Below are 26,992 nucleotides of genomic sequence, written 5' to 3' on the forward strand. Positions count from 1 at the left end.
CTTCACAACCACATGTGTGTAGTTGCATGCTACCTCTCACACTGATTTAATATACATATAAACTCTCAAATTCTTATTCTGATATATATATATAATATACAAATATCTGTGGGACATTTGTAGAAAACTTCACAACCACATGTGTGTAGTTGCAAGCTACCTCTCACACTGATTTAATATACATATAAACTCTCAAATTATTATTTGCGGTTACTGCTGTTGCAGGATTGTATATGTCAGAGCAGTGGTTCTCAACCTTCCTAATGCCGCAACCCTTTAATACAATCCCTCATGTTGGGGTGGCCCACAACCCATAAAATTAGTTTCATTGCTATTTCATAACTGTAATTTTGCTACTGTTATGAATCAGGCAACATCTGTGATAGGATCATTTGACCCCCAAAGAGGTTGAGAACCACTGTGTTAGAGCATTTTCCACACTTGTTCTTAATGCTAAAGTCCTCCTCAGTGCCTTCTTTGGCGCTGGCCATGTTATGCCACCTTCCCCCCAAGTTTGTGTTGCCTTTCTCCTCACCAGAACTAACATTTATTGACCACCAGTTGCTTCTCTGAGCAAAGATGAGGCTGTCAGCTCCTTTGAAGATTTGTATTCTTGGAAACCCTATGTAGGGTCTCTATAAATTGGTATCAACCTGATAACCATGGGTTTTGGGGTACCATTTAATTGATGCTCCTTCCTTCCACATCCCATCCCTAGTAACTGAAGAATGTTGCTTTCTTGTATCAATTCATATAGTGATCTTTTACAATATGACTCCTTTTTTATCGATTTATTTCACTCACCATTATGTCCTCCAGATTCATCCGTGTTGTGAAATATTTCACAGAGTCATGGTTATTCTTTATCAATACACAGTTTTCCATTGTATGTCTGAAAACCAATCTTACCGCCATCAAGTTGATTTTGACTCATAGAACCCTATAGAACAGAGTAGAACTGTCCTGTGGGTTTCCACGTCTGTAAATCTTTGATGGGAGAAGAAAGTCTCATAGCTCTTCCTGCGAGCAGCTCGTGGGTTAAAGCTGCAGCCCAGTGTAACCTACAACACCTCCTTTTGCATCTATAAGGAAGCTTCGAAATAGTTCATTAAAAAGTGAAATTAGTGGATAATTAAACTTTTCCATGAACTTCTTGAAGTACCCTTGTATCACAATTTATTAAGCACTCATCCATTGATGGGCACTTAGGCTGTTCCCATCTTTTTACTATTGTGAAGGATGAATCAATGAACTATACATCTATTCATATTACAGTCCTAGGATACATTTCTCTACAATATACACCTAGGATTGGGATTGCTGGGTCATACAGTATTTCAATTTTTACCTTTTTAAAGGAAGCACCAGACATTTCCCTAGGAGTTGTATCATAGTACAAAATATTTTAACTAGACTTTAAAGAAATGACACAGTTGGGCACATTTAGGGTGGTATGGCTGTAGACAAGTCTTTGAATATATGAAATAGACTTTAAATGTACTCATTTTTATTTTAAGAGTACCAATTAATTCCGATGATTCTTTAAGATGGCTAAATATGTGTCTCTGCCTAATCCTAGCCATATGCAATACAAACAATCCACCCACACCCTTGCTTCTCAGTTCAGGCATTAAAAATAAGCCAGCACCTCATGTGCCAATACTTGAGTGCAACATTCTGACTTGAAGCAGCAAAACAATAGGGAGGTCTGTGGGGCTGGCCCCAATCCCAGCTATGTGGACCCCTCCCCAGAAGAATGAACTACAGTGGATAGTGCTGAAGCTACAGCTTGGAGAAAGGGGCATTTGCTCAGAACACACAGGAGCAAACTGAGGGAAGGAGAGAGAAGGAGAGAATAGAACGCAACCTGGCCCACCAAGCCCCAAAGATGATATTCCCGCTTGGAACAATCAATGCACAGAGAGGACCATAGGTCCAGCCCCACCACGAGACAAGAGACACAGCATCCCCTCACTGACTGACAGCACTATGGGGGACAACACTGGAGACACAGTGCAGGAATTGTTCCCAATGTGACCCCAACACACCGGGGTGAAACATGAAGGGCATGCAACAGAGCAGCAAGGGAAGCAAAGCAATGAAGTACCAAAGGAATCCCAAAAATAGACTCCATGACACTTCATCAGACTCGATCAGAAAACAGAAAGGTCAACAGACAAACCTGGAACTATTGATAGCAGTGGTTCTCAACCTTCCTAATGCCGCAATACTTCAATACAGTTCCTCATGTTGTGGTGACCCCAACCATAAAAACAGTAGTTTTGCTACTGTTATGAATCATAAGGTAAATATCTGATATGCAGGATATATTTTCATTGTTACAAATTGAACATAATTAAAGGATAATGTTCATCACAAAAACAATATGCAATTATATATTGTGAAATATTTATTTCTAATTACAAAAAAATGAAATTTTGTCTTGAAGCATGGTATAGCATGGGTAACAGTCTTCACACCGTGTAGTCATATGTGGATGTATTGGTATATGGGCATACCCACCTGGAGATGGATAGAGGAGTGGTATCTCAATTCCTAAGACCATTGGAAATATGTGTTTTCTGATGGTCGTAGGCAACCCTTGTGAAAGGGTCGTTCGAACCCCAAAGGGGTTGTGACCCACATGTTGTGAACCACTGATTTATAGGCTTTTCTATGTTGTTGTTTTGTATTTGTGTTTTTTTTCATGTCTATCTAGATAAGATGGGAAGGATAAACAATCCTGAGAAGAAAACAATGGGACCGACCATTGCGGGAGCATGGGAAGGGGACAGGGGAAGGAAGGGAGGAGCTAACAAACCCAAGCAGAAGGGAACATCAAGGAATCTACAATTAATTGTGAGAAGAGTGTAGGATGCCTGGTGGGGCTTGATCAGTGCAATGTAGCTGTGAGGAATTACTGGGCGTGAAATGAAAGTGGAACATGATAGTGGACAGGAGGAAAATAAAAGGAAATAGAGGAAAGAACTAGGAGGCAAAGGACATTTATAGAGATCTAAATACAGGCATGTACATATGTAAATATATTTATATATATAAAATGATAGGGACATAGTTCTATGTACATATATTTATCGGTTTAGTATTAAGGTGGACATTGGGCCTCTAGTCAAGTACTCCCTCAATACAAGAACACTTACTAAGTTCTAATAACTTGGCATTCTCTGATACTCACTTTCTTGACACAATCACTGAAGACAAAGGGGTGCATAAGCAAATGTGGTGAAGAAAGCTGATGGGGCCCAGTTATCAAAAGATATAACATCTGGGATCTTAAAGGCTTGAAGATAACTAAGCAGCCATCTTGGAAAAAGTACACCAGCCTGTGCGATTATGAGGTGCTGAAGGGATCAGTTATCAGGCATCAAAGAACAAAAAATCATATAATTGTGTGCTCACCTGCCCAATACGATAGCTTAAGACAAATGGGTGCATAAGCAAATGTGGTGAAGAAAGCTGATGGTGCCCGATTATCAAAAGATAAAGAGTCTAGGGTCTTAAAAGCTTGAAGATAAACAAGCAACCATCTACCCAGGAAGCAACAAAGCCCACATGGAAGAAACACACCAGCCTGTGTGATCATGAGGTGTCGATGGGATCCTGTATGAGGTATCAGAAGACCCAGAATAAACAATCATATCGATGTGAACAGGGTGGTGGTGGGATACAGAGTAGAGACTCAAAGCCCATCTGTAGACAATTGGACATCTCCTCACAGAAGGGTCACAGGCCAGCCAGGGTGCAGTATAGCACTGACAAAACATAATATTCCTCTATTTCTTTAATGCTTCCTCTCCCCACCCCCACCCCCCACTAACATGACTCCAATTCTACTTTAAAAATCTAACTACACCAGAGCCTGTACACTGTTACAGATAAGAGCTTTCGACGCAGGGAATCCAGTACAGATAAAACCCTCAGAAACAATAATGGGAATAGCGATACCATGAGGGTAGGAGGAAGGCGTTAGGAGAAAGGGGGAACCAATCACAATGATTGACATATAACCGGCCCCCACCTCTGAGGGGGGTGAACAACAAAAATGTCAGTGAAGGGAGACAGCAGTCGGTGTAAAATATGAAAATATAAAAATAAAATTTATAAATTATCAAGGGTTTATGAGGGAGGGAGGGTAGGAGAGGGAGGGAAAAAGTGAGGAGCTGATACGAAGGGCTTAAGTGGAAAGAAAATGTTTCGAAAAGGATAATGGCAACACATGTACAATTATGCTTGGCACAATGAATATATGGATTGTTATAAGAGCTGCACTAGCCCCCAATAAAATGATTTTTCAAAAAAATAAGCCAGCAAAAATGTTAAAATAATTAATACTGTTATGTATTCTTATTAATGTGCTAAGAAATTCTGATAAATACTTTACATGCGCTATCTCCTTTAATCTTTAAAATCGTTCTTTGAGTCTATTTGCTGTCATGTCCATTTTAAAGATGGTGGGGGGGCGAGATTAGTGAGATTTAGAGTAAAAGTTACCTGAAATTTTCCAGAGATGGAGTCTTCCAAGGATACGGCAAAGGGCACTGTTTTACCAGAAACCAAGGCAAACATAACACCAATGCCTGTGGATGGACGGATTGTCAAGGACCCATTGATTTGCCAGTCCTCAGGATAGGAAGTGTTACCTGTTAAAAACAATGAAAACAGCAGATCAGCAATTAACCAGAATAATTTATTGCAATCCAGTTGTTCCTCAGAGCCATACTAGAGATTTTAGTTGTCCTTTTTTATTTATCCATATACTCTAGGCAACACAAAATAAAATGTTTCTTAAAACGTGGACAAGAAATATACGAATGTAGTCTCATGTTTCTGTTGTTCATCCTAGAGTGGAATTGTGTGTGATCTTTACCTATCTGTACTTTAACAGCTCTTCTTTCTGGCTTGAGTATTAACCAATATTCAAATCCCAGATGAGTCACATTTTAAAGTATATACTTAAAAGGAAGTGGCTCAATAAATTTATAGTATGCGGAGGCGAAATTTCAATACTGTCTCTCACTGCCAATAAGTCCATTTCAACTCATAACGGCCCTATAGCATAAGGTGGGACTGCCCCTATGGGTTTTCTAAACTGTAACTCTTTGGGGAGTAGCAAGTCCCACTCTTCTCCCCAGGAGCAGCCCACTGGGCAACCACGACATCACCAGGGCTCCTAAAGTTTGATACAGCCTACTAATACCTCCATGCCTTATACTCCAAAAAGGGATCAGATGCTCAGAGAGGGATTCAAAGAGTTTGTGAAAACAATTCCAGTATCTTTCAATTCTATTTTCCCATGACCTTTTTGAAGGTCCCTCTCCCTCATGTGTGTGCACACACAAGTCCACACCCATTAGGTGTATCAACAATTTGAACAGTTCAATAGTACAAAAATACTCTGAAGTTAGCAGTTGACTTTGAAATTAGAATCTTATTCCATGATACTCTTAATATTTAGTAATCTCAATGTCTAGGTTATATATCTCTGCTCTATAAGAAAGCAAGCTCTGAGAGGTACACATATGTCTCTTAACTTTGTTTACCATAATAATCACACAATGAATACTTGGTAAGCAAATCTCCTTCCGAAATAGTTGGATTCCTAAGAATATTAATTCACCATGGGAAGAAAGTCTTCTTCCCGTAATTCATATAGGAAGAAACATGTAACAATAGCCCAAATAATCCTCCGAAAAACAAACTCACTATCGTCAAGTCAATGCCAACTCATAATGACCTGGTGTCACAGCGGGTTACATGCTGACCTGCTAATCACAGGTCAGCAGTTTGAAACCACCAGCCTTGTGAGAGAAAGATGAGGCTTTCTACTCTGTAGAGATTTATAGTCTCGGAAACACACGGGGACAGTTCTACTCTGTCCTGGTGGGTTGCTGTGATAAATTACTCCTGAGGGCCTTTGCAAGAGTTCATGCAAATGGAAAAAATAATTTTCCATTGTTAAGATATTCTGTAACTAAGCCAAATAAAATATGATTTTCATTATAATTCTTTAGCTTCCACCCAGATACAAATACCATAATTTTGAAATAAATAAATTTAAGTTAAAAACTCAAAAATTCACTGTCATCCAGTCAATTGTGACTCATAGTGACCCTGTAGTACACAGTAGACCTGCCCTTGTGCACTTGGGGGACTGTCAATCCTTATAGGGATAAACAGCCTTATCTTTCTCCTGAGGTTTTGAACTGCTGATTGTGAGGTTAGTGGGTCAATACATAAGCCACTACACCACCAGGGCTCATTCTACTGTAGTAAAAGTCATGAATAAACTCAAATGAAAATGAACACGCAAATGTGCAGAAGTAATCATCTAGCACTGAATATTAATCATAATATAATTCACTTTCAAATTATTCATGAATCAAATAATTTATTAAAACACTTTTTCAGGTACAATAAGTTTATATTCTTTCTTTCTTCAGGAGTTTTTACCCTTTGAATAAATCTTAAGAATTTTAGTTTTTTTCTTCTACATTTACTCAAATTCATTTAAAACATTTCTTAACTCCTCATAAGTAGAACAGAGCTAAAATTAAAGTTATGGAGTTAATTTATGTTAAGAAAATAAAAAACACTAGTGTAATACTCTTCCTGAAAAGTGTAGCTAAGTTTTTTGGAGTGCTATAAATAAACAGCCCAATATAAAATTTTAATTTTTATATTTTTATATAAAATATAAATATATTTTTATCTTTAAAAAAGAAGTATCATAATTTAATATTAAATGTAGTTTATAATGAAAAATATTAGTAGCTCAAATAGTAAATTTCAAAAACAGAAAAAAAATAACCAATAAAATAATTAAGATATAAAATGGCTGGGGGGAAAAAGATATAAAATGGGTAATAAACATTGAAGAGTTAATCAATATTAAAATTTTAAGTTCCAAGATTAATTTTTTAGACTATGAAATTAGAAAACAAACTTTAAATACAGCTCTCTCATTCTATTAGTAAAAATATAAATTTATAAACATCTCTAAAAGAGAATTTGATCAAACTTTTAAGAACTTTTAAGAACCTTTTAAAGAGCTAAAGTAATTCTAAGACTGTATCCTACAGAATCTTTGAATATATGAGGCAAGAATGTGTATCAAAGATGGACCCCTGAACCTATCACAATAATCGACATACAACACACACACCCAGCCCCACACCCCACCCCGCCTCCCCCACCCCCTGCCCAGGAGGACAAACAACAGAAATGTGAGTGAAGGGAGACAGGGGAAGGTGTATTATCAAGGGTTCACAAGGGTGGGAGGGTAAGGGAGGGAGGGGAAAAAAGAGGAGCTGATACCAAAGGCTCGAATAGAAAGAAAATGTTTGGAAATGATGATGTCAACATATGTACAAATGTGCTTGATACAATTGATGTATGGATTATGATAAGGGCTGTAAGAATCCCCAATAAAATGATTTATTAAAAAAAAAGATGGACCCCCTTAAGTAGTATTTGAAAAGGTAAAAACCTGAAGTCGGTTTGGTAAGACTTCCTCCTCTGTGATCACTGACCAACGCATACTTAGTGCCTCAGCTGTTAGATTTGTTTCTGGGTGTATTGGACCTGCTGATTCCAAGAACGGCACCTGTCCTCTCCTATCAGCTCCAGTCTTTGAGACACAGAACATGTGCTATATACCACCCTTCACTTGACTTGCCCACAAAAAGTCAGTATATTTTAATGTAGTGTAAGCATGCTGGTTTTATTGAAAGTAGTTTGCGTTGTACTAAACATTCGGGTCACGTTATACTCCACATAGTGTCCTTTGATCCAGAGATACATTTGAACAGTACGAATTACATGAACTTGGAATTTTCCTCAAGTATCACTTCACCTTCATTAGAAACTGAATCGCAGGCAGTTTCAGCTTGTTATCTTAAAAGGAGGCCAAAAATAAGAGTTACAGTACAGTAAATAGGGAGTCCTGATAGTGTAGTAGATTATGTGTTTGACTGACATTCAGGCCCACCAGACACCCTACCAGAGAAGAATGAGACTTCCTACTCCCATAAAAATGTACAGACTCAGAAACCCACAGGACAAGTTCCACTCTGTCCTATATGGTCACCGTGAGTCGTTATTGACTGGCCGATATTGAGTTTGGTTCAAATAAATAGAGATTCAAATGTCTGAAACCCAAATTGGTTCAAACTCCTTTATTAAAATTTAAATGTTCCAGTCTTGTTATAAGATGGCACTTCAACAAATGTACATATGTGCTTGACACAATGGATGTATGTATGGACTGTGATGGGAATTGTACGAGCTCCCAATAAAATAATTTTAAAAAGGAAGAAAAAGATGGCACAACTTCTCTGTGCACAGATTCTCTTTAAATAAAGTTAGAGTTTTTTGTTTAAGAAAGTTGGAGTCAACCTTACCTCAGAAACATTTAACATGATTTATCCATTGCTTTCTATATATTGAAATGTGTTCTGAAATGCTTACAGCATAAATTTAAGAAGAAAAATTTAGATGTTAAAAATATGTATGAACATTGCTGTGAAGTCTTGAATTTTTGATGCTCTAAATTGCCATCACACCTTCCCTAGATGTGCCTTTTCAATCCCCCCTCCCCACACACACACACACTGTCCTCAAGCTGTGCTCTGACTTTGCAGTTGGTTTTGCAGACTGCAAATCCAATGTGTACAAATCCAATGTGTAGTCTCCCTCGATATTGCACAGTCCCCCGTAGCAAAAAGGGAAAACTCGCTGCCGTCCAATCAATTCTAACACATGTCCAACCCGATAGGACAGAGAGGACCTGCCCCTTTGGGTTTCCAAACCCTTCAATCTTTTCAAGGCTGTAGTAGAGCGACTGATGGGTTCAAACCACTGACCTTATGATTGGCACCTCAATGTGGAACCAACTAGCCACCATGGGTCCATGTACAGTCTCCCTTGGAAGTTCCTCAATACCTAATTCTTTTCAAATATGTCTTACTTTTGTTTTATCCTGTAATTTGTGGGTCTGAATTCTTCTGAGATTTAAAACTAGGATGATAAATTAATAAATTAGTATAACTTAAGAGCTGATAATGTACTGGGACACCATATCTTAGAAATTAGAGCTGATGAAGTCTATCCAAAGACTAGCACTCCAATTTTTTCTGAATCAGCACTCCAAATAACCCAGGAATAGGCCTAAAACCAAGACACCCAGAAAAAAATGTGTTGTTGTTTGGGGCTGTGTTATCTACATAATGACAATTTCCTCTGACGGTCAAAGTGTTGAGGTTCCAGACAACGAACAATTCAAAACCTAGAGGAAGAAGGGAACTTCCAAGGAGTGCTATGATGAGAGGATGTGCTTACCTGGAGCAGACATCAGACATTCTGGTAAAATAATTTAGGTAAAAATCTTAACAACTTGCTAAAATTCAAGGAGCCCTGGTAGAATAGGGGGTTATGAGTGGGGCTGCTAACCACAAGGTCAGCAGTTCAAAACCAACAGCTGCTCCACTGGAGAAAGATGGGGCTGTCTACTCTCAGAAAGAGTTAGTCTTAGAAACTCACAGAGGCGATTTTACCATCTTACAGGGTCCTTATGAGACGGCATCAACTTAATCCATGGCAGTGAGGTGAGGTTGCAAAAATGCAAGTGTGGGCTGATGTGAGATTATAGAAATCTTGCAAACTGTAGACAAAAGGGATAATTCATACCCATTCCCCTGCTCTTCTTCATAACCCTTCTTCGCCCCAATTACAAGTAGTATTTGTGTAATAGTTCATAAAAATATTTTTATAGTCAACAAACAAACAAATAACAATAACAATTTCAGTGAGTTGATTCTGACCCCTAGAGGCTCTACAAGACAATATAAAACTGCTCGTGTAGGTTTTTCAGACTTTTCAAACTTTCTCAAACAACTGACCTGGTTGTTAGCAGTTCAGTGTATAATTTACTTCACCACCAGGGCTCCTACCATATGTAAAAGAATGTGCTTGTGCCATGTGAACTTTAAAACAGGTCGATGGAAATTACCCCACAGTAATCATGTTATACTTCAGTAAATGTTAAATAGTAACATAAATAGTAGCACAAGTATATTCAACACCATTTACAAAAAGTTCAGGAAAATAAAATGGAAAGAATGGAATTTTCCCAAGAACATTTTGAAGCCCCCTTGTATACATGGGAAATTTATAACAAAAGTAAGCCCAGTAGGGTGGGCAAGGGAGGGAAGATGAAGCAGCAGGCTAGTGAGTTGACAGATATTAACTCAGGGAAGGGTAAAACAGTCATCTCCAAGAGGGAGAAGAGAAATCCAGGGAGGGTGGTAAGGTGAGCAATTGCAGTATTTGATTCGTTTAAACTGCTCACTGAAGACATGAAGGTCTGAAACGTAAAACCCCCACCTCATTTACAAGTTAATAACATTTGTTTAAAAATGGTTAAGAACAAGAGGAAGCCAGGAGCATAAAAAGTATTGGATAATGTGTACTGATGGAGTCACGAGTATTTGTCAGTGAAAACAATTAGTCACTAATGAGAAATGAGGAATCACTTACTGTAATTTATGATAAATCGAGCAACTCCGGAACCAGAATAATAGGAACCCTTTTCCACACTGACGAGGCAATGCTTATTTTGTTTTTCTTGAATTATTTCCTTTACTCCTGAAGCTCCTTGATGCATCAAGTTCCAACCTCGTATACATCCATCCAGGCGAGGATTAATCTAGCAAATTAAAGGACAGGTCAAGGAATGCATTTCAAATTTAACCAAGTCAGACTGATCGTTGACTTACTTGATTTTAAGTATGGATTTTAAATCTAGAGGAAAAGCTTTTCTCTTGGAGGCCATTTAAGCATATTTTCCACAATTCTACATAATATTTATTTACCTTTTTCGTTTGGAGCTTTCCTTCAGATGGATACTCTGTTTCAGTAGAAGTGAGTTTATGCCATCATAAATATCCCCTGGAATCCACCTACCTTACCTATGACATTGAATGACAACATTTTTGCTCGAAGGTTCTGTAAGTGCTTCCAGGTGTAGTGCTGGGTGCTAAACTGCTTTTGACTTCTCAGTCATTGAACTTGGTGGATAGCTTTTGATTTATCAATCAGACTATAGCCTCTTCAGGAACAAAACCATGTTAGCATATTTTTTTAATAAATCATTTTCGGGGGCTTTAACAGGTCTTATAACAATCCGCATATCAGTTGCATCAAGTGCATTTGCACACATGCCACCATCATCATTTCCAAAACATTTTCTTTCTACTTGAATACTTGGTATCAGCTCCTTTTTTGTTTCCTCCCTCCCTCACCCTCCCACCCTCATGAACCCTTGACAATTTATAAATTATGTTTATTTTCATATTTTACACTGTTTGCTGTTTCCTTTCACCCACGTTTCTATGGTTTGTCCCCTTTTTGGCAGGGGGGTGGGGTATGTTCAATCGGTTCCCTTTCTCCCCTGACTTCCCCTACCCTCATGGTATCGCTATTCTCAATATTGGTCCTGAGGGGGTTTATTTGTCCTGGATTCTGTGTTTTGAGAGCTCTTATCTGTAGCAATGCACATGCTTCAGTCCAGCCAGATTTGTAAGATAGAACTGGGATCATAAGAGTGGCGGGTGGGGGGGTGGGGGGGAAGCACTAACGAACTAGAGGAAGGTTATGTGTTTCATCTGTGCTATACTGCACCCTAGATAACTCATCCCTTCCTTGTGACCCTCCTGTGAGGGGATGTCCAATTATCTGCAAAGGGCTTTGGGTCTCCATTCCAAACCCGCTCATTCACATCAAAATAATTGTTTGTTTTGGGTCTTCTGATGCCTGGTACCTGATCTTGTCAACACCTTGTGATCACATGGGTTGGTGTGCTTCTTCCATGTGGGCTTTGTTGATTTTCTGCTAGATGGCTGCTTGTTTCACTTCAAGCCTTTAAGACCCCAGACACTATATCTTGTAATAGCTGGGCACCATCAGCTTTCTTCACCACATTAACTTATGAACACATTTTTGTCTTCAGTGATCCCTTGATGCTCCATTGAGAAGGTGAACATCACAGAATGCCAGGTTATTAGAATCAAGTGTTCTTGCGTTGAGGGAGGACTTGAGTAAATGACCAATGTCTGTCTGCTATCTTAATACTTAACTTATAAATGTAAGTTAAGACCTATATCCCTATAATTATATATTAATATATTTACATGTGCACATGCCTGTTTATATCTCTATAAATGTCTTTTGCTTTCTAGTTCTTTCCTCTATTTCCTTTTACTTTCCTCCTGTCCCACTATCATGTTTGACCTTCATTCACTTGGCTCTCTGTACTTCCTCTCCGGTACACTGCACTTGATCAAACCCTACCAGGCATTCTACGTCCTCCTTGCCATCAATGTTAGATCTCTTGTTGTTCCCTTGATCCTGGGTTTGTTGGCTTCCCCCTCCCTTTCCGCCACATCTTCCTCTCTCCTGCTCCCCCCAGAACCATTAGTCCCATTGCATTCACATGATACAATTCAATAGCTCAACCATATCAAGAAGAGTTGTGCAATCTTTACCACAATAAATTTTAGAACATTCCCTTTTCCCCCATACTCATTGTTATTCACATAATTTTCCCAAAGCATCCAGCCAGACTAAAGGCAGGTCCAAGTCACTGCCATAGAAGTGATTCAGACTCATCGTGACCTTACATAGGGCTTCTGAGGCTGTAGCAGTTTATGGGAACAGAAAGCCTCAACTTTCTTCCAGGTTTGAACCATGAATCTTGTTGCCCACAGTCCAACTCTTAACCAACCACAGCATGACCAGAGTCATCTAATAAAGAGTTGATTTGTAAAATTGATTTAATAAACCTTCTAAGTGTCTTTGTTTATTAATGTCAAAGAACAGGTATATTAAAAAAAAAAGAACAGGTATATTCACTTTGACAGGGCTTAGCTAATGTAAGTTTTACATCATACATATCAAATTTTTTCAAGTTAAAGCGGTTATATAACGATAAATGTTTAAATTAAATCAACAAATAAGTGTATTCAGCAGGTCCATAATTTCACATGAAATTTTTAAAATTTCCCTTCAAAAACGTATTCCATAGTTTGAGACAAACACCATATTCAGAAAATCATACTGACCTCAATATACTACAGACTGCCCTAGGCCCTCAGTTAAGATTAATTTTAAATTCACAAAGCAATCTTTGACCACCCAAACTTAAGTACCAAAACCTTTGGCTTCTACAAAATCATAAATTTTTAGAGTAAAAAATGTGTATTCACATGTTAATATTTGGTATAAGATCACTATGATATTAATATTCCATTTGCATCTCCATAAATAATGCTGGGTAGAGATTTTTCATATTTGTTTCCTTAATATAATTTCTAGTGTCAGTAATGTTATTTTCCCATGTTTAATTTGAGTTTCACACTTGGTATATTAATAAAATACCTTCTATTAACTCTTAGAATAACACATGTTTAAATCTGTTACAGATGACCCCCATGATGAGTGACATTGACGTAGGTCATTACCGGTTTAATGAATGCACTTTCCACTTTCCGAGGAAATCCCGCAAAATATACTTTGGTTTCCAGAAATCCATTTGTGGGCTTAAAAAGTCTTCCAGGTTTATTTATGTTCATCACGGCTTCTTTGGCTATTTTAACACTAATACTATGTTCCAATTCTTCTATAGAAACCTATAATTAAAAATATAAACAATTATCAAACAAAACCAAACACCATGCATGCCATTTGAAACACTGAGCCTCAAAATCCTGTTATTATTTCAATAAATTAATTCTTCAAAAGAATCAATTTAATATATTTTAAAATGTTCCTCAACCTCTTTGAAACACCAAATTATTATAACAGGTAAAAATGTAACAGTTTTAAATGAAAATTTTAAATATACCGCATTTATAAATTTTAGCCATTTCATGGACATGATTTGTATATCATAAAATTCAATGGTTTAAATAATGAAAAAAGAATAGTACAATCATTGCCACAATAAATGTTAGATGATTCTCTTCATTCTTGAATCCATTATCATTAGTTCCCTGTTTCCCTCAACCTCCCCTATCATAACCTAGTTCTTGTCTTTATAGATTTACCTCTCTTAGACTTCATTTAAAGAAAATCATAACCTCCCTCAAAAAAAAAAAAAATCCCAACCACCACAACAAAATTAAACACAGAAACCCTCAATCTAAAAGAAAGTAGAAAATAATAAAAAGTAAATCAGGTTAAAAGAGAAAACAAATTGTAAGGTTGCTAAATTTTAACCTAACTCACAGGGCCAGTGAACTATACTGTATACCTTGTACTATATATACTATACACCCTGTATTATATATACTATATACCTTGTACTGTATATACTATACACCCTGCACTGTATGTATACTATATACCCTGTACTGTATATACAATATACATTGTACTATATATAATATACACCCTCTACTATGTATACACTATACACCCTGTACTATAGCACTGCCATGACTCGATGACAGTGAATATTTGTAGTAATCTACTTTCCAATGCACGCTGTCTGAGGACAAGACTACATCCCAGTCAATGGTCCAAGGAATCTCAATGGAAGCTTAATCCATGTGAAGACTCTGCAAATGGATTCAGGGCTTTCATTGTCATTCGTAGCCTTCCTCCCACCAGGTGATCAATTCCATGCTCCGGAGCACGCTTTTGGCAAGTAGAGTTTTGACCACTTTATGTGATAAGCATTTTAGGGGGTAAGGATGCAACAGAGCATAAGACTGTTGTACTTGAACATTTACATACTAAAATATATATTATGTTCTTTAAAAATAAGTTCTTTTATTTATTTATATAATAATCAGAGCATTATATTGATTTATATTAGGTATATGTGAGTGTATCATTTTTATTAATTATTTTATATCTTATATGATCAATCTAGTTAACAACTTGATAATAAAGAAGTATCATTAGTGTTTGGGCATTAATGAGACAAAGTTTACCATCACTGATTCACATAACCATGCTCATGATCTTAAAAATCATCTTTATGCTGATTACTCAAAAATTTTATATGGCATCAATTAAAGGCTTACTTTTAAAAATATACTCGTTTTGACCAATTCTTGCTACTTTACCTCTACTCTTTGGACACAATTCCTAACTTCTTCTGATTAAATTATTGTAATGGTTTTTACTAGATTATTATAATAGCATCGTAATCCATATTTTACTCTATTCTTACTCCCTACTATTTAGTCTCGTCAAAGCCATCCAGTCCTGATTATCTTTCATACAGGACAATTAAACCATGCCAATTCTCAAAACCATGCAAGGCTTTTCCCATAATGTCCAAGCCTTCAATAGGGTCCTCAAGGGCCTATACAAGATCTTATTAGAAACCACATTCTAACCTCATTTCCAACGATTCACTGCATCTACCTTGACCTTTGTTTTGTTTTTCAAAATACCAAATATATTCTCTCCCCTTGGGATCCTGTACTTGCTGCTCCCATAGTGCAAACCGTCTTCTCATGCCTTCCGGGGGTGTGCTCTCCAGACTCTCATTCGATGGAGCCTTATCAGTGCAGACTTTTCTGATTCCATATGCCACTCCACATCATTACTCACTATCTGCTTTATTTTTCCCTATAGCATTAATCTTCATATGAAATAGCTTCTTGTTTATGTGTTTGTTAGTTGTATCTCATTTTAGAGCAAAAAGTTTCTTCCACTAGTGACGTCGTTTATTCACTATTGCATCCTCATCCCATAGGGGGATATGTTTAAATTTATCATATAAAATGGTCAAAACATTCATTGGATGAATAAAATTATGATACAAATTATTTGAGTCATACAAAAATGTAAGACATAATCATTTAATTAGATAGCAATATTTTTACCTTAAAAGAACACTAATTATTTATTTCCATGTTTCAAAGTAATACTGTTTACTTGATAATTAGGCAGGCTATGTATCTGAATTACAAAACAATTCTATACTATACATTTTTTATTTAATTTCTCATTTATTATTTACCTTATTTGAAATTGTAGAAACATTCAAAATTGGGGACATATCATCCAGTTCACAATAAAAATTTTTAAAACAAAGTGACATGCTATCAAGTCCATGTTCTAGTTGGTAGAGTATTTTAAATTAATAACTTTTCCAATTCATATAGTTACTTAAAATATTTTTAAAAAATCCTTCCTGACCAAAGTAAACATTCTTGTTATACTAGCACTTTTAATAAACCACAAGTTAAAAAAAAAAAAAAGATAGCTGCTGAAGCTAAATCAATACAAAACCAAAGCTCCTTGGGATTTAGTTTCTTGACTTGGAAATTTAGGGTCATGGTTTTATAGGCCCCCCCAGTTAATTGGCCTAATAAACATGTTTAATGCCTCTGTTCTAACTGCTTGGATGTGCGGTACCTGGGATTTTAAACGCTTGCAATCAGCTCTCCAAGTTACAACAATTGGTCTCTCTTAATTTGGAACATGAGAAGAGAACACAGGGATGGAGGACAATATGGAATGTTTTTCTGGTGGCCTCCTCTGATAGGAGACCAGAAGAACTGAATGGTGCCCAGCTACCTTTATTGACCTGTTTTTCTTTTTAAACAGTTTTATTAGTACATAATCCACATATCTTACAATTCAATCGTTCATTTGATTAAAGATTCCATAGAATCCTGCTCCAGAGGATAAAAATGTAGGACAGAATTTCAAATTTCCACATACATCAGACTTCAAAATTTTCAGTGTGAAAGTTGAATAAACACATGAAACTACTGCCCTAAGATAATCTTTAAACTTTAAACCAAAAATATACCCCCCAAATTTTCTAAAATCAAACCACAGTTTAACACAGTGGTAAAAAAAATCCGCCTTGAGCTAGGTGCTTTTAAAGGACAATGCGTTTGGGAACAAAGTAACAACAGCAACCCAAAGGTTTGGAGAGGAACCCAAGAGGGCAGGGGGTTTATATTAATAAGCAACGATAACTCCAAACGATGAGTGAGAGGGTTATACAACCCAAATTATATGATCAATGTCACTAACTGGTACTTATAGAAACTGTTGAATCTGTGTATGTTTTGATGTATATTTTCTCAACAACAAAACCAAAATTTTAAATTATGTAAAAAATGAATAAGCAATCATAGTTTATAAATTGGGAAAATATAATACACTAATAATATTTTACAAATAAAAGATATAGAATATTAAGGTAAATCTTATTTATATTAGGAGCATGAGAATGCATAAAGTGCAATGATATTGAATTAAAGTCATAAATTGTTCAAACATTCAGCATCTAATTTATTAACAGATTAAAATTTTTCTCACTTGATTATATGTTAAGTTTACTAAAATCATTATATTTAATATAAAGTTCTAATCAGCTTCTAAGCCAGGGTTTTTAATTAAAATACTAGCATATTGCAAAATGACATGATCAAAACCACCGTTTATTTTATAAAATGATCAAAAAACACAGGAGACAAAAATATTTGTAATTGAATAACTTCCTTTCATCAAGCTCAGAATCCTGTTGTATCACATTATTCAGGAACAATTGTTTAGTGAACACCTATGATGTTAACATCACAGGCAAACATTTATGTTCTTTATTACATGTTATATATATTACCTAGGGTTTTAAACGCCCCTTGAAACTGCTGGTATTTTCAAGGTATGTAAATTCTACCTTTTGCCTGTACAGAAGAATTTATAACAGATATTTGGGTGCATTGGGCAGTAATGGTATGTTCATCAGCACAGTGGGGGGAAAGTTGTATGCACCGAAGATCCTAGACAACTCTCACTCCAAAAAGCCAAGCTACTTTTATGATAGTATCAGAAGAAGCCAGAGAATTTTGGTGGTTTCTGTGACACATTGTGTGAAACTATGAAGGATCCACTTTCGGTGTGAGGAGGCTAGAATCTTTCAACGTGAGGAGTCTATGGTCGCCAAAAAGCAGAGAGACCCCTTTTAGGATAAATACAATTGTGCCCATTGCATACCTCTACTGCAATGTATCTATGTTATATTCCATTCATTTCTTAGGCTGCAAAATATATTAAACTTTTGAAATACTTAATTCTACAGCAAAGAATATTTCTTGCCACATTTCTACTGGCTTGAACTTGGGACCCTAGCATTTTAAAAGCACTCATCAGGTTACTTTATAGATGAATGCATGAGTGGGTAAGAGAACACATGAAATAAATTAATGAGGACTTCATATGGCTTCTCAAAAATACCTCTCATCAGATTCTGTGGGCCTAGAAAGTGTCTTCTTAGAGCACCACGGTGCAATCAGTTCATATTGAAAGGTGTAGATGATCTCTCAGCTTTCCTCTGCTGGAAGTATCCATGTCTCAATTGAAGAAAAAACTTTTCCTCACTGTTAAAAAACCCACAAAACTCGCTGCCACCGAGGCTGTGCCAACTCATAGTGACCCTATAGGACAGGGTAAAATTGTCCCGTGGGTTTCTGAGGCTGGAACTATTTACAGAAGTAGAAGGCCCAATTTGTCTCCCACAGGACAGCTGATTTCGAACTGTGAACTGCGTACCTTCTGGATTGCAGCCTAAGGCGGTAACCACTCCACTACCAGGGCTCCTCACTACAGACTAGTATTAATAATCCCTTGGCCAAAAAGTGTCCCATTTTAATCCAGTTAACTAAAGTGTTGTTTTCAATCATTAAATACAAAAAAGAAAAGATGAGGAATATTAAAAAAAAAAGACTAGCCTCTAAACTCTCTCATTAATAACAGCTGGTGTTATAATGCTCAAGGAAATAGCAGGCAAGAGATCAAATGATACATTGCTGCACAAGTAAATCTGCTGCACATGTCCTCTTTGAAGTGTTGAAATGCAAGGCTGTTTCTTTGAGAATTAGGGTTTGTCTGACCCATGTTACGGTATTTGCAATTGCTCCATATGCTTGTGACAGTTGTACACCGGGTCGTTATGAGTAGGAACTGACCCAACAGCACCTAACAAGTGTTCCATGTTGAGGAGCCTAGTGTTGCAAGGACTCAATCCTTGGCATCTAATCAAAAGATCAGCAGTTTCAACCCACTGTAGACACGCAGTGGGAGGAAGATGTGAAAGTCAGCTTCCAAAACATTACAGCTATGAAAGCCCTATGGGCCTGTTCTCTCTTCTATAGTTACTCAAGTCTTAATGAACTCTATGGCCATGCATTTTGTTCTCTGAGTGTGTGTGTGTGTGTGTGTGTGTGTGTGTGTGTGTGTGTGTCTAATGTAGGAAGCTTAGGGAAAAACATTTCTCTCTATGATTACATATATAATTAGATCAATTTTGGGCTTTGAGTATGATAGGATGTCTATTTCTATTTCTCTTTCACTTAATTTTTAGTGGCTATCAAGAAATGTCCTTGGTCAATGTTGTATTTGTATAAATTGTTTTTCTTACTAATAATAAACCCTGATTTACTGAAGAGATACCCCAGGTCACCCAAATGTCATTAAAAAAAAAGGAAAGACCACGTTGTTGAGGCAAATAACTGACAACTTCAGATAGCAAGGGAAAGCCCCAACTGTGCTAAGTAAATGTATCATATCTCAGACTATTTCAGAGACCTACACAATGCATATTTCATATAATGTCAGATAAGCCCAAACCCACAATTACTTATAAAATTCAATTTTTTACAAACTGCAACAAGGTAAAAAGATTATTTATAAAATCTGGATAACATACCATATTCCACAGACCATTATTAATAACTTTGCCTCCAGTGGTGATTTTGGTTGAATCCTTATTTTTAAATTGAATTTCAATCTTTCCATCACGGAGTGCCAGCAGGAACCAAGCAGAGTGATCAAGAGATTCTGCATACAATATTACACCTTCTGAATCATATGTCCGGAAATCAAATTCAGCTGAAAATCTAAACAATGGACAAATAATGATTCTCAATAGTGAGAAATAGTGAAGGCCCAATGTATGATTGCTTTATATCTTGTGCTGGCAAGCAGTAATAAATTGAGTCAATTAATTATATTGTTCCTTAAAATTAGTTGACAGGTTGAATAAAATTGTTTAAAATCAAATTATTATGTATTTTTCCTTAGAGTTCCATAGCCCCACTCCTGCAAACCCTCCTCCCCCTGCTAAACAGATGCCTTTGTAATTTTTCATTTTTTCTTGCATACATCTTGAAGTTGCCCTTTCATTTGCTGGAATTAATACATATGTACAAATCTTAGGCACATTGCATCCCTCTGGGAAGCTTTTATACACAACCCAACCCAACATTAAGATTTTTTTCTGTACCCATTGGTGATTAGTAAAAGATGCTACAATTTCATGATGGGCTCATGCACCAAAAAGCATAGTTTGCCGATGACTTCACGTGTGTCAGGAAGGAATCACTCACAGAGCTCTAACAAAAGAGCATCTGGATGATCACAAACATAACTGAGCCTTCAAATGCGGTTTGAGACGTATTTGTTAGCTTGAAGTCTAAAGCCCTCCAATAATTCTAATTACATAAATCACTGGACTAGAAGGTACAGGAGGAGAGCTTAAGGGATAGAGGTGAGCCATGTGTTTGAGGCTAGGCCTGTTGCTGTTCATATTCTGGGCATGTACAGGGCTAGTACAGAGGAAGGAAAATCTTAGGGATGTTGGATTAAAAGTAACATGTGTTGACTCAATTCCCTTGAGACAATTTATGAGAATCAATATTGGAGCTTCCAAGGGAGCAGCAAATCAAAATGATTTTTTTTCCAAAGGAACAAACAAGGAAGAGAAAAAGTAATTGAATAACTATTAGCCATCTGGGTTAAGTTAAAAGTAATTTAAGTTAAAGTTTCAAGACATAAGATCATTATTAAATAAAACATGAAGGAATCCCAGACCCTTATCTTCAACCATGAGGGGACTTTTAAAAATTCATAGAAAAATGGAACTAAAAGATAATAGATTTTTGTCCATGAGCTTTTTGAAGGTCCCTCACGTATACACCACTGCATGTTGCTATAGAAAGAAATCATCAAAATACTACCCTATGTGACATCTAACTTTACAGCTCATCATTACATTTTTTTTTAGTGTAATGTAATGCTTTTTTTAATGTAATGCTTTCTAAAGTAAGTGCTTTCTGGGATTAAGTAGACTTACTTCCTTTATCAAAATCGTTTTGAGCAAGAGTTTTGAGTTAAAAGTAAAGACGGGTTTCATACAGAATTATAAATTGAAATGCTCAAGAGTAAAAAAGAAGAAATTCCATTTCTAAAGAAAAATGGGGCTGGAGAGATGTTCTAAAGTTCCAAACAAATGAAAGAAAGATAGCAGGATATGATTTTCTGAGCAGCATAAGCATATCATTGGTTCATATCTGATTAAACAAATAAATTAAATGTTAAAGAAAATATACAGAGACAGATAAAAAATGGTCAAGAAGAAAATAGTCACTGCTGTAACTTCAGATCCATGTATTCAGGGCAAGAACTTCACATGTAGAAAGCACCCTCTGATAAAGCCTGCCTAATCATCCCCAAACCAAGTTCCCTTGTCAGGATTGTGGTTGAAGAAGGTATGGAAAACCTCTTTTCAATAGGAGTTGTGGAATATTCCTGAATATAAGCAAGTGAGTCTATATTCAATGGGATTCTCTCAGAAATGTAGGCTAACTGAAGACTTAAGATATAGAATCTCCCAAACTCACAATATACACACCCTGGCACACTGGGCAGAGAGTGGTTACATGAGTACTCTATTGTTACAAATCACAGAATTACTGGCTTAAACTAACACCATTTGTCATCTCACAATTCTGAGGTTTGGAAGTTTAAAATAACATAATAGGCTTCTCTGATGTTTCAACCTTGAAATCATAGACTCTCAGAGGCTTCTTTAAAATTCACTGGGGTTTGGTTTGATTTTCGCAGAACTCAAGTCCTCGCAGTAGGACTGAGGGCCCCATCTTCCTGCTAGCTATTGAAGGGGGGCTGCTTGCAGCACTTCCACTAGCATTGCACAGCATGACTGTTCTTTAGGGAGAAGTTCTCTCACTTCCAAGCTCCCTGTAGGACAGTCCAGCCCTGTGTTTTAATAGCTTCCCCTGAAGAAGTCAGGTCCATCAAAATAATCTCCATTTCATTACCGCAAAATCGTCGAACTTGAGGCCTTCGTTGGTGGTGGGAGAGTTACTGTACCACGAGGTGGATTCCGGCTCAGAGAGACCCTACTGGCAGAGTGGGACCGCTCCATGAAGTCTCCAAATACCGTCCTTTCAGTTAACAGACCAGTGAACTATTGCCCCACCAGGGCACCCTGTGACTTCAATTTTAAACTGTAAAATCCCTTCTGCCACATCACATCATCACAGCGTTGTCCTCTTCCCCAATCCCAATTGACTCAATAGATTAGACAGAATGTGTGCACCAAGGCAGGCATTTTAGTGGCTGTCTTAGAATTCTGTCTTCTCCGGTGAATATAAGGAGCACTGGTGGCACTGTGGGTTCAGTAACCCCACGGCTGGCAGTCAAACTCACCAGTCACTGTGCAAGAGAAAGTTGAGGCTGACTATGCCTGGAGTGGTTTACATATTGGGCGACATGAGTCATTATTCTAGAGAGCTGTGGATTTTATTAGGGATTTTCGATTGTGGGTTGGGTAAGCACTCAATTAGCTGATAACTGAAAGGCGGGCAGTTTGAAGTCGCCAGCCTCTCTGTTGGAGAAAGACGTGGCGGTCTCTTTCCTTGGAAACCTTGGGGGCAGCTGTACTCTGTCCTGTGGAGTGACTCTGAGTGGAAATCCACTCCAAGGCATCGAGTGTTGGGTTTCCGCTTGGGTCTGAGTTTCCCGGCTGGGGCATGCGGTCTGCACTCAGCTGCTCACTCAGAGGTTAGCAGTTGGAAACCACCAAGTGCCTCTGTGGAAGAAAACCTAAAGAACTTCTCCCATAGAGATCACAGCCAAGAAAACTCTATTCAGAAACTAAACCGAACTCACTGCCATGCTGTCAATGCCAGGTAGGTCCACTCACATGCAGATATACCCACAAAGGAGTAGCCTGCATGCTACACCAAGCTACACCATGCTTCAAGACAAAGTTTCATTTCTTTGTAATTAGAAATAAATATTTCCCAATATATAATTACATATTGTTTTTGTGATGAATCACTATGCTTTAATTATGTTCAATTTGTAACAATGAAAATATATCCCGCATATCAGATATTTACATAACAATTCATAACAGTAGCAAAATTACAGTGATGAAGTAGCAAAGAAAATAATTTTATGGTTGGGGGTCACCACCACATGAGGAACTGTGTTAAAGGGTCACGGCATGAGGAAGGTTTGGAACCACACTACTCAAGGGTAAAGTAGAACTGTCTCCGGTGAGTTTCTGAGACTGTAACTCTTTTTTTTATTTCTTCCGGTTTTTAATTTTTTATTATGAATTGGGTAAAGAGGCAGAGAGCCAATCCGTTTTCCATGATGTTTCACTGTAATCCGCCCAATGTAACATCATTATCTTCCTTCCTGTGTTTACTGCTCCCATGCCTCCTTCTTGTCTGGCCCTCTGAACTTTGACCTGGTATGAATGATATCCTTTGGATCACAAATGGTCGATTGTGTTAAGGAATGCATACCTCTCCCTTGTTGTTCTTCCGATAGCCCTGTCTATTGTTTGGCTGGAAATTGAGACACAGGAACGAGTTCTCCAAACCCAAGGGTGTTGAAAGTCTCTGGAGTTGAATCAATCAATATACAACTAGCAAACCTAGTCTTTTTTTTTTTTTAATAGATTTGAGTTTTGTCCCATAGTTTTTTTCTCCCACTTTGTTAAGAACCTTCTTTTTTTTTTTTTAAATCATTTTTTGGGGGCTCTTACAGCTCTTGTTACAATCCATATACCAACTGTACCTGACATATTTGTACAAATATTGCCATTGTTCTTTTTTATACATTTACTTCCCATTGAGGCCTTGGGATCAGCTCTTCCTCACCACCCCACTCTTGAGGCCTCTTTTTTTTTTAATCATTTCATTAGGGGCTCACACAACTCTCATCACAATCCACACATACATCAACTGTGCAAAGCACATTTGTACACTCATTGCCCTCATCATTCTCAAAACATTCCCTTTCCACCCAAGCCCCCGGTATCAGGTCCTCATTTTTCCCCTCCCTCCCCACTCCCCCATCCCTCGTGAGCCCTTGATAATTCCCCTTGAGGCCCCTTGATAGATTATAGATTGTTATTATTTTCAAATCTCACACTGACCGGCTGTCTCCCTTCCTCTCTGGTTTCTGCTGTGCTTCCCCCTGGATGGGGGCATGTGGTTATGTGCCATTCGTTGAGATCAGTACCCCCTCCCACCTTCCCCCTATCCTTTTGGTATCACTACTCCCCTTCCTGTTCCTGGTTCCATGTATCATGAGTTTTATCTCTTGCCTATACCTATGCACATGCACCCATCTAGTCCAATGTGGGAAGCAGCGCTGGGGTCATGATAGTGGGGGGTGGGGAGGTCTCCAGGGATCAGAGGTATATTACCTGATCCATCGGTGCTCTACTGCACCCTGATCGACTCATCCCCTCCCTGCAATGAGACTGTAACTCTTCATGGGAGTAGAAAGCCCCATTTTTCTTCCTAGGAGTTGGTGGTGGTTTGGGACTGCCGACCTTACAGTGAACAGCCTACTGCATAACCACAATGCCACCAGGGTGTAATTTTATAACACCATGAACAATATAGATCCCACAGAAATAAGCTCAGTTCTATTGTTTTGTTTTGCTTTGCTTTGTTTTCCTCCTACTAGGGTATGCTAGGATTCCTGGTAGCAAAGTGGTTATGAATTGGGCTGCTAACCACAACGTCAGCAGTTCTAAACCACCAGCAGCTCCAAAAGAGAAAGATAGGTATTTCCACTTCCAAAAGAGAGTCTTAGAAATTCACAGGGGCAGTTCTATCCTAGCCTATAGGGTCACTATGAGTGGCCATCAACTCAATGGCAATGAGTTTGGATTTGGAGGGTGTGTTACGGAATGTGTCTCCTGCAAATCTGAGGCAGGAGAGAACTCATCATAACACTAATAGGGCTACTACTGCTTGCTATGTGACACAGCTTTCCCTCAACGGTGATGAGGAATATGGATTAAACTAACAATTTTTAGAATTCCAAGGAAATGTTATAAATAGGCAAAATATCGAGTAAACTATGTTGGATGAATAACAAATATACAAGGAATTTATTAAATTCAGATGATATACAAAAGATCCAGCTTGCTTAGAACACAGAATTCAATTCTATTTCACAACCCTCTGAGCATTCTGCTATGTGAAGTACAGATTATCTTGCCAAACCCCAAATCTGGGTATACTCAGAATCTTCCAGACGTTGATCCTATTAGGGAGTTCATTTCCTACTCTTTGTAAATTCATATGAACCAATAATTCAAAGATTTGTGTTCTGTGTATTCTCCTTCTGTAATACATCAACATACTGATTCGTTACTTTGGGGACCCATTAATTCTTTTTACAGATGTATTACAGAATGATAAGTGAATTTGTTAACTTTTGGAAGAGAGAGAGTGTTTGATTATGAGAAACAGAGGTAAGGCAATTTGGGGAAGGGGGGTGCATTATTGTGCTTCATGATGGTTATATGGACAACAGTTTGTACAAAGTACCAATAAGTACTACATTTACGCTACACATTAATTTCTGCATTATACAAGGGGGCTTCAAAAAGTTTGTAGAAATGTGGACTTGAAATATTATATAATTTGTTTGAGCTAAACTAAAAATACTAGGAAAAATATCTACCCAATTCTGACCCAGTGCTAGGGATCTAGCTATTGTGAATTGTTAAAAAGAATGAATACCCTTGAAATGCTTCAAGATAAAACAGAATAAATTTGTCTCACTAATTCCCTTAGAAAAGAAAGGTTGCCTGCAATCCACACGACTGAAAAAAAATATTTTATTTGAGATGTATTAAAAGAAAAAAAAAAACATATCTTGGGGGAAATGAGTTGATAAAATAACAATTATATCAAGGGGTCTTAGAGTAAATGTTTCTGTCTCTTATTGATCTATAATTACTTCTTGCTATAAAGGTCTTATTGATAAAACTGTCATGAATTTAGTTAAATTATTTAAAGAATAATCTTTCACATTTTATCTAATGAATTAAATTCTGAATATTTTTCATTAAAATATTTAAAAATCTGTCACTCCATAATCAAAAATATTTTCTGTAGTATTTAGAAGATTTATATCAACTTGAAGGTGTATAAAAGTGAAGAATAAAGGTATAAAAGCATAGGAGTGGAATCCACGCTGTCAATCAGGTCACAGCCTGATGCTGCTTCCTTGGGGGGGTGGGGGGGGGAATCCTTCACATGAGGAGGACCCTGGAAACCTCCTTCTCTCTGTTCCCTTTGCTTCCTCTGCCAGTGACTGAGAGCTGCCAGGCCTCTGCCATGTTTCCACCAACCTTGGATCCACACAACTCTACACCCCTGGCTTATGACTCTCCTGCATTCTACATATTGCATATAGCTGTGTAAGTCTGATGAGGGATTTATGGACTAGTATTGAAGTTATGGACTTGAATTAGTCTAGGCTGGCACATTTTCTTGATATACAATTACTTCTTGATATAAAGCTCTTTCTTACACATGTATGACTGTCACAGGATTTGTTTCTCTAGTCAACCTGGCTTGATGCATTTCCTATCCATCATGCAAGCCATATTACCATTTGTTTCTTCTAGTTCCAACGATTCATAGCTCTCAGAAAATCTGATAACTAAACTCAAAATATAAGAAACACTCAGTCCCTAAAGTAAACCTAACTATAAGAATAAACGGTTTTAGATTAAAATATTTTTAAATTACCGAAAATTCTAAAATTTGAATTGCATTTTATTTTAATAAATAAAAGCAAACATATAATAATTAAAATG

At 37.4% G+C, this 26,992-nt stretch overlaps 1 protein-coding gene across 1 annotated transcript in view; it reads right to left on the reverse strand.

Moving 5' to 3' along the window:
* The window catches only part of PROS1 (protein S), a 98,104-nt gene that overhangs the window by 7,380 nt on the left and 63,732 nt on the right, over positions 1-26,992 (reverse strand). The window contains exons 10-13 of the mRNA XM_045286250.1: positions 19,757-19,946; positions 13,536-13,703; positions 10,555-10,723; positions 4,513-4,661 (exon numbers count right to left, since the gene is read on the reverse strand). Coding sequence (XP_045142185.1) covers positions 4,513-4,661; positions 10,555-10,723; positions 13,536-13,703; positions 19,757-19,946 — 676 coding nt within the window. The remainder of the gene's footprint in view (positions 1-4,512; positions 4,662-10,554; positions 10,724-13,535; positions 13,704-19,756; positions 19,947-26,992) is intronic.

Source organism: Echinops telfairi, unplaced genomic scaffold (genome assembly GCF_000313985.2).
Source record: "Echinops telfairi isolate 266 unplaced genomic scaffold, ASM31398v2 ScPeMD7_6;HRSCAF=24_1, whole genome shotgun sequence".
In the NCBI taxonomy this organism is placed as follows: Eukaryota; Metazoa; Chordata; class Mammalia; order Afrosoricida; family Tenrecidae; genus Echinops; species Echinops telfairi.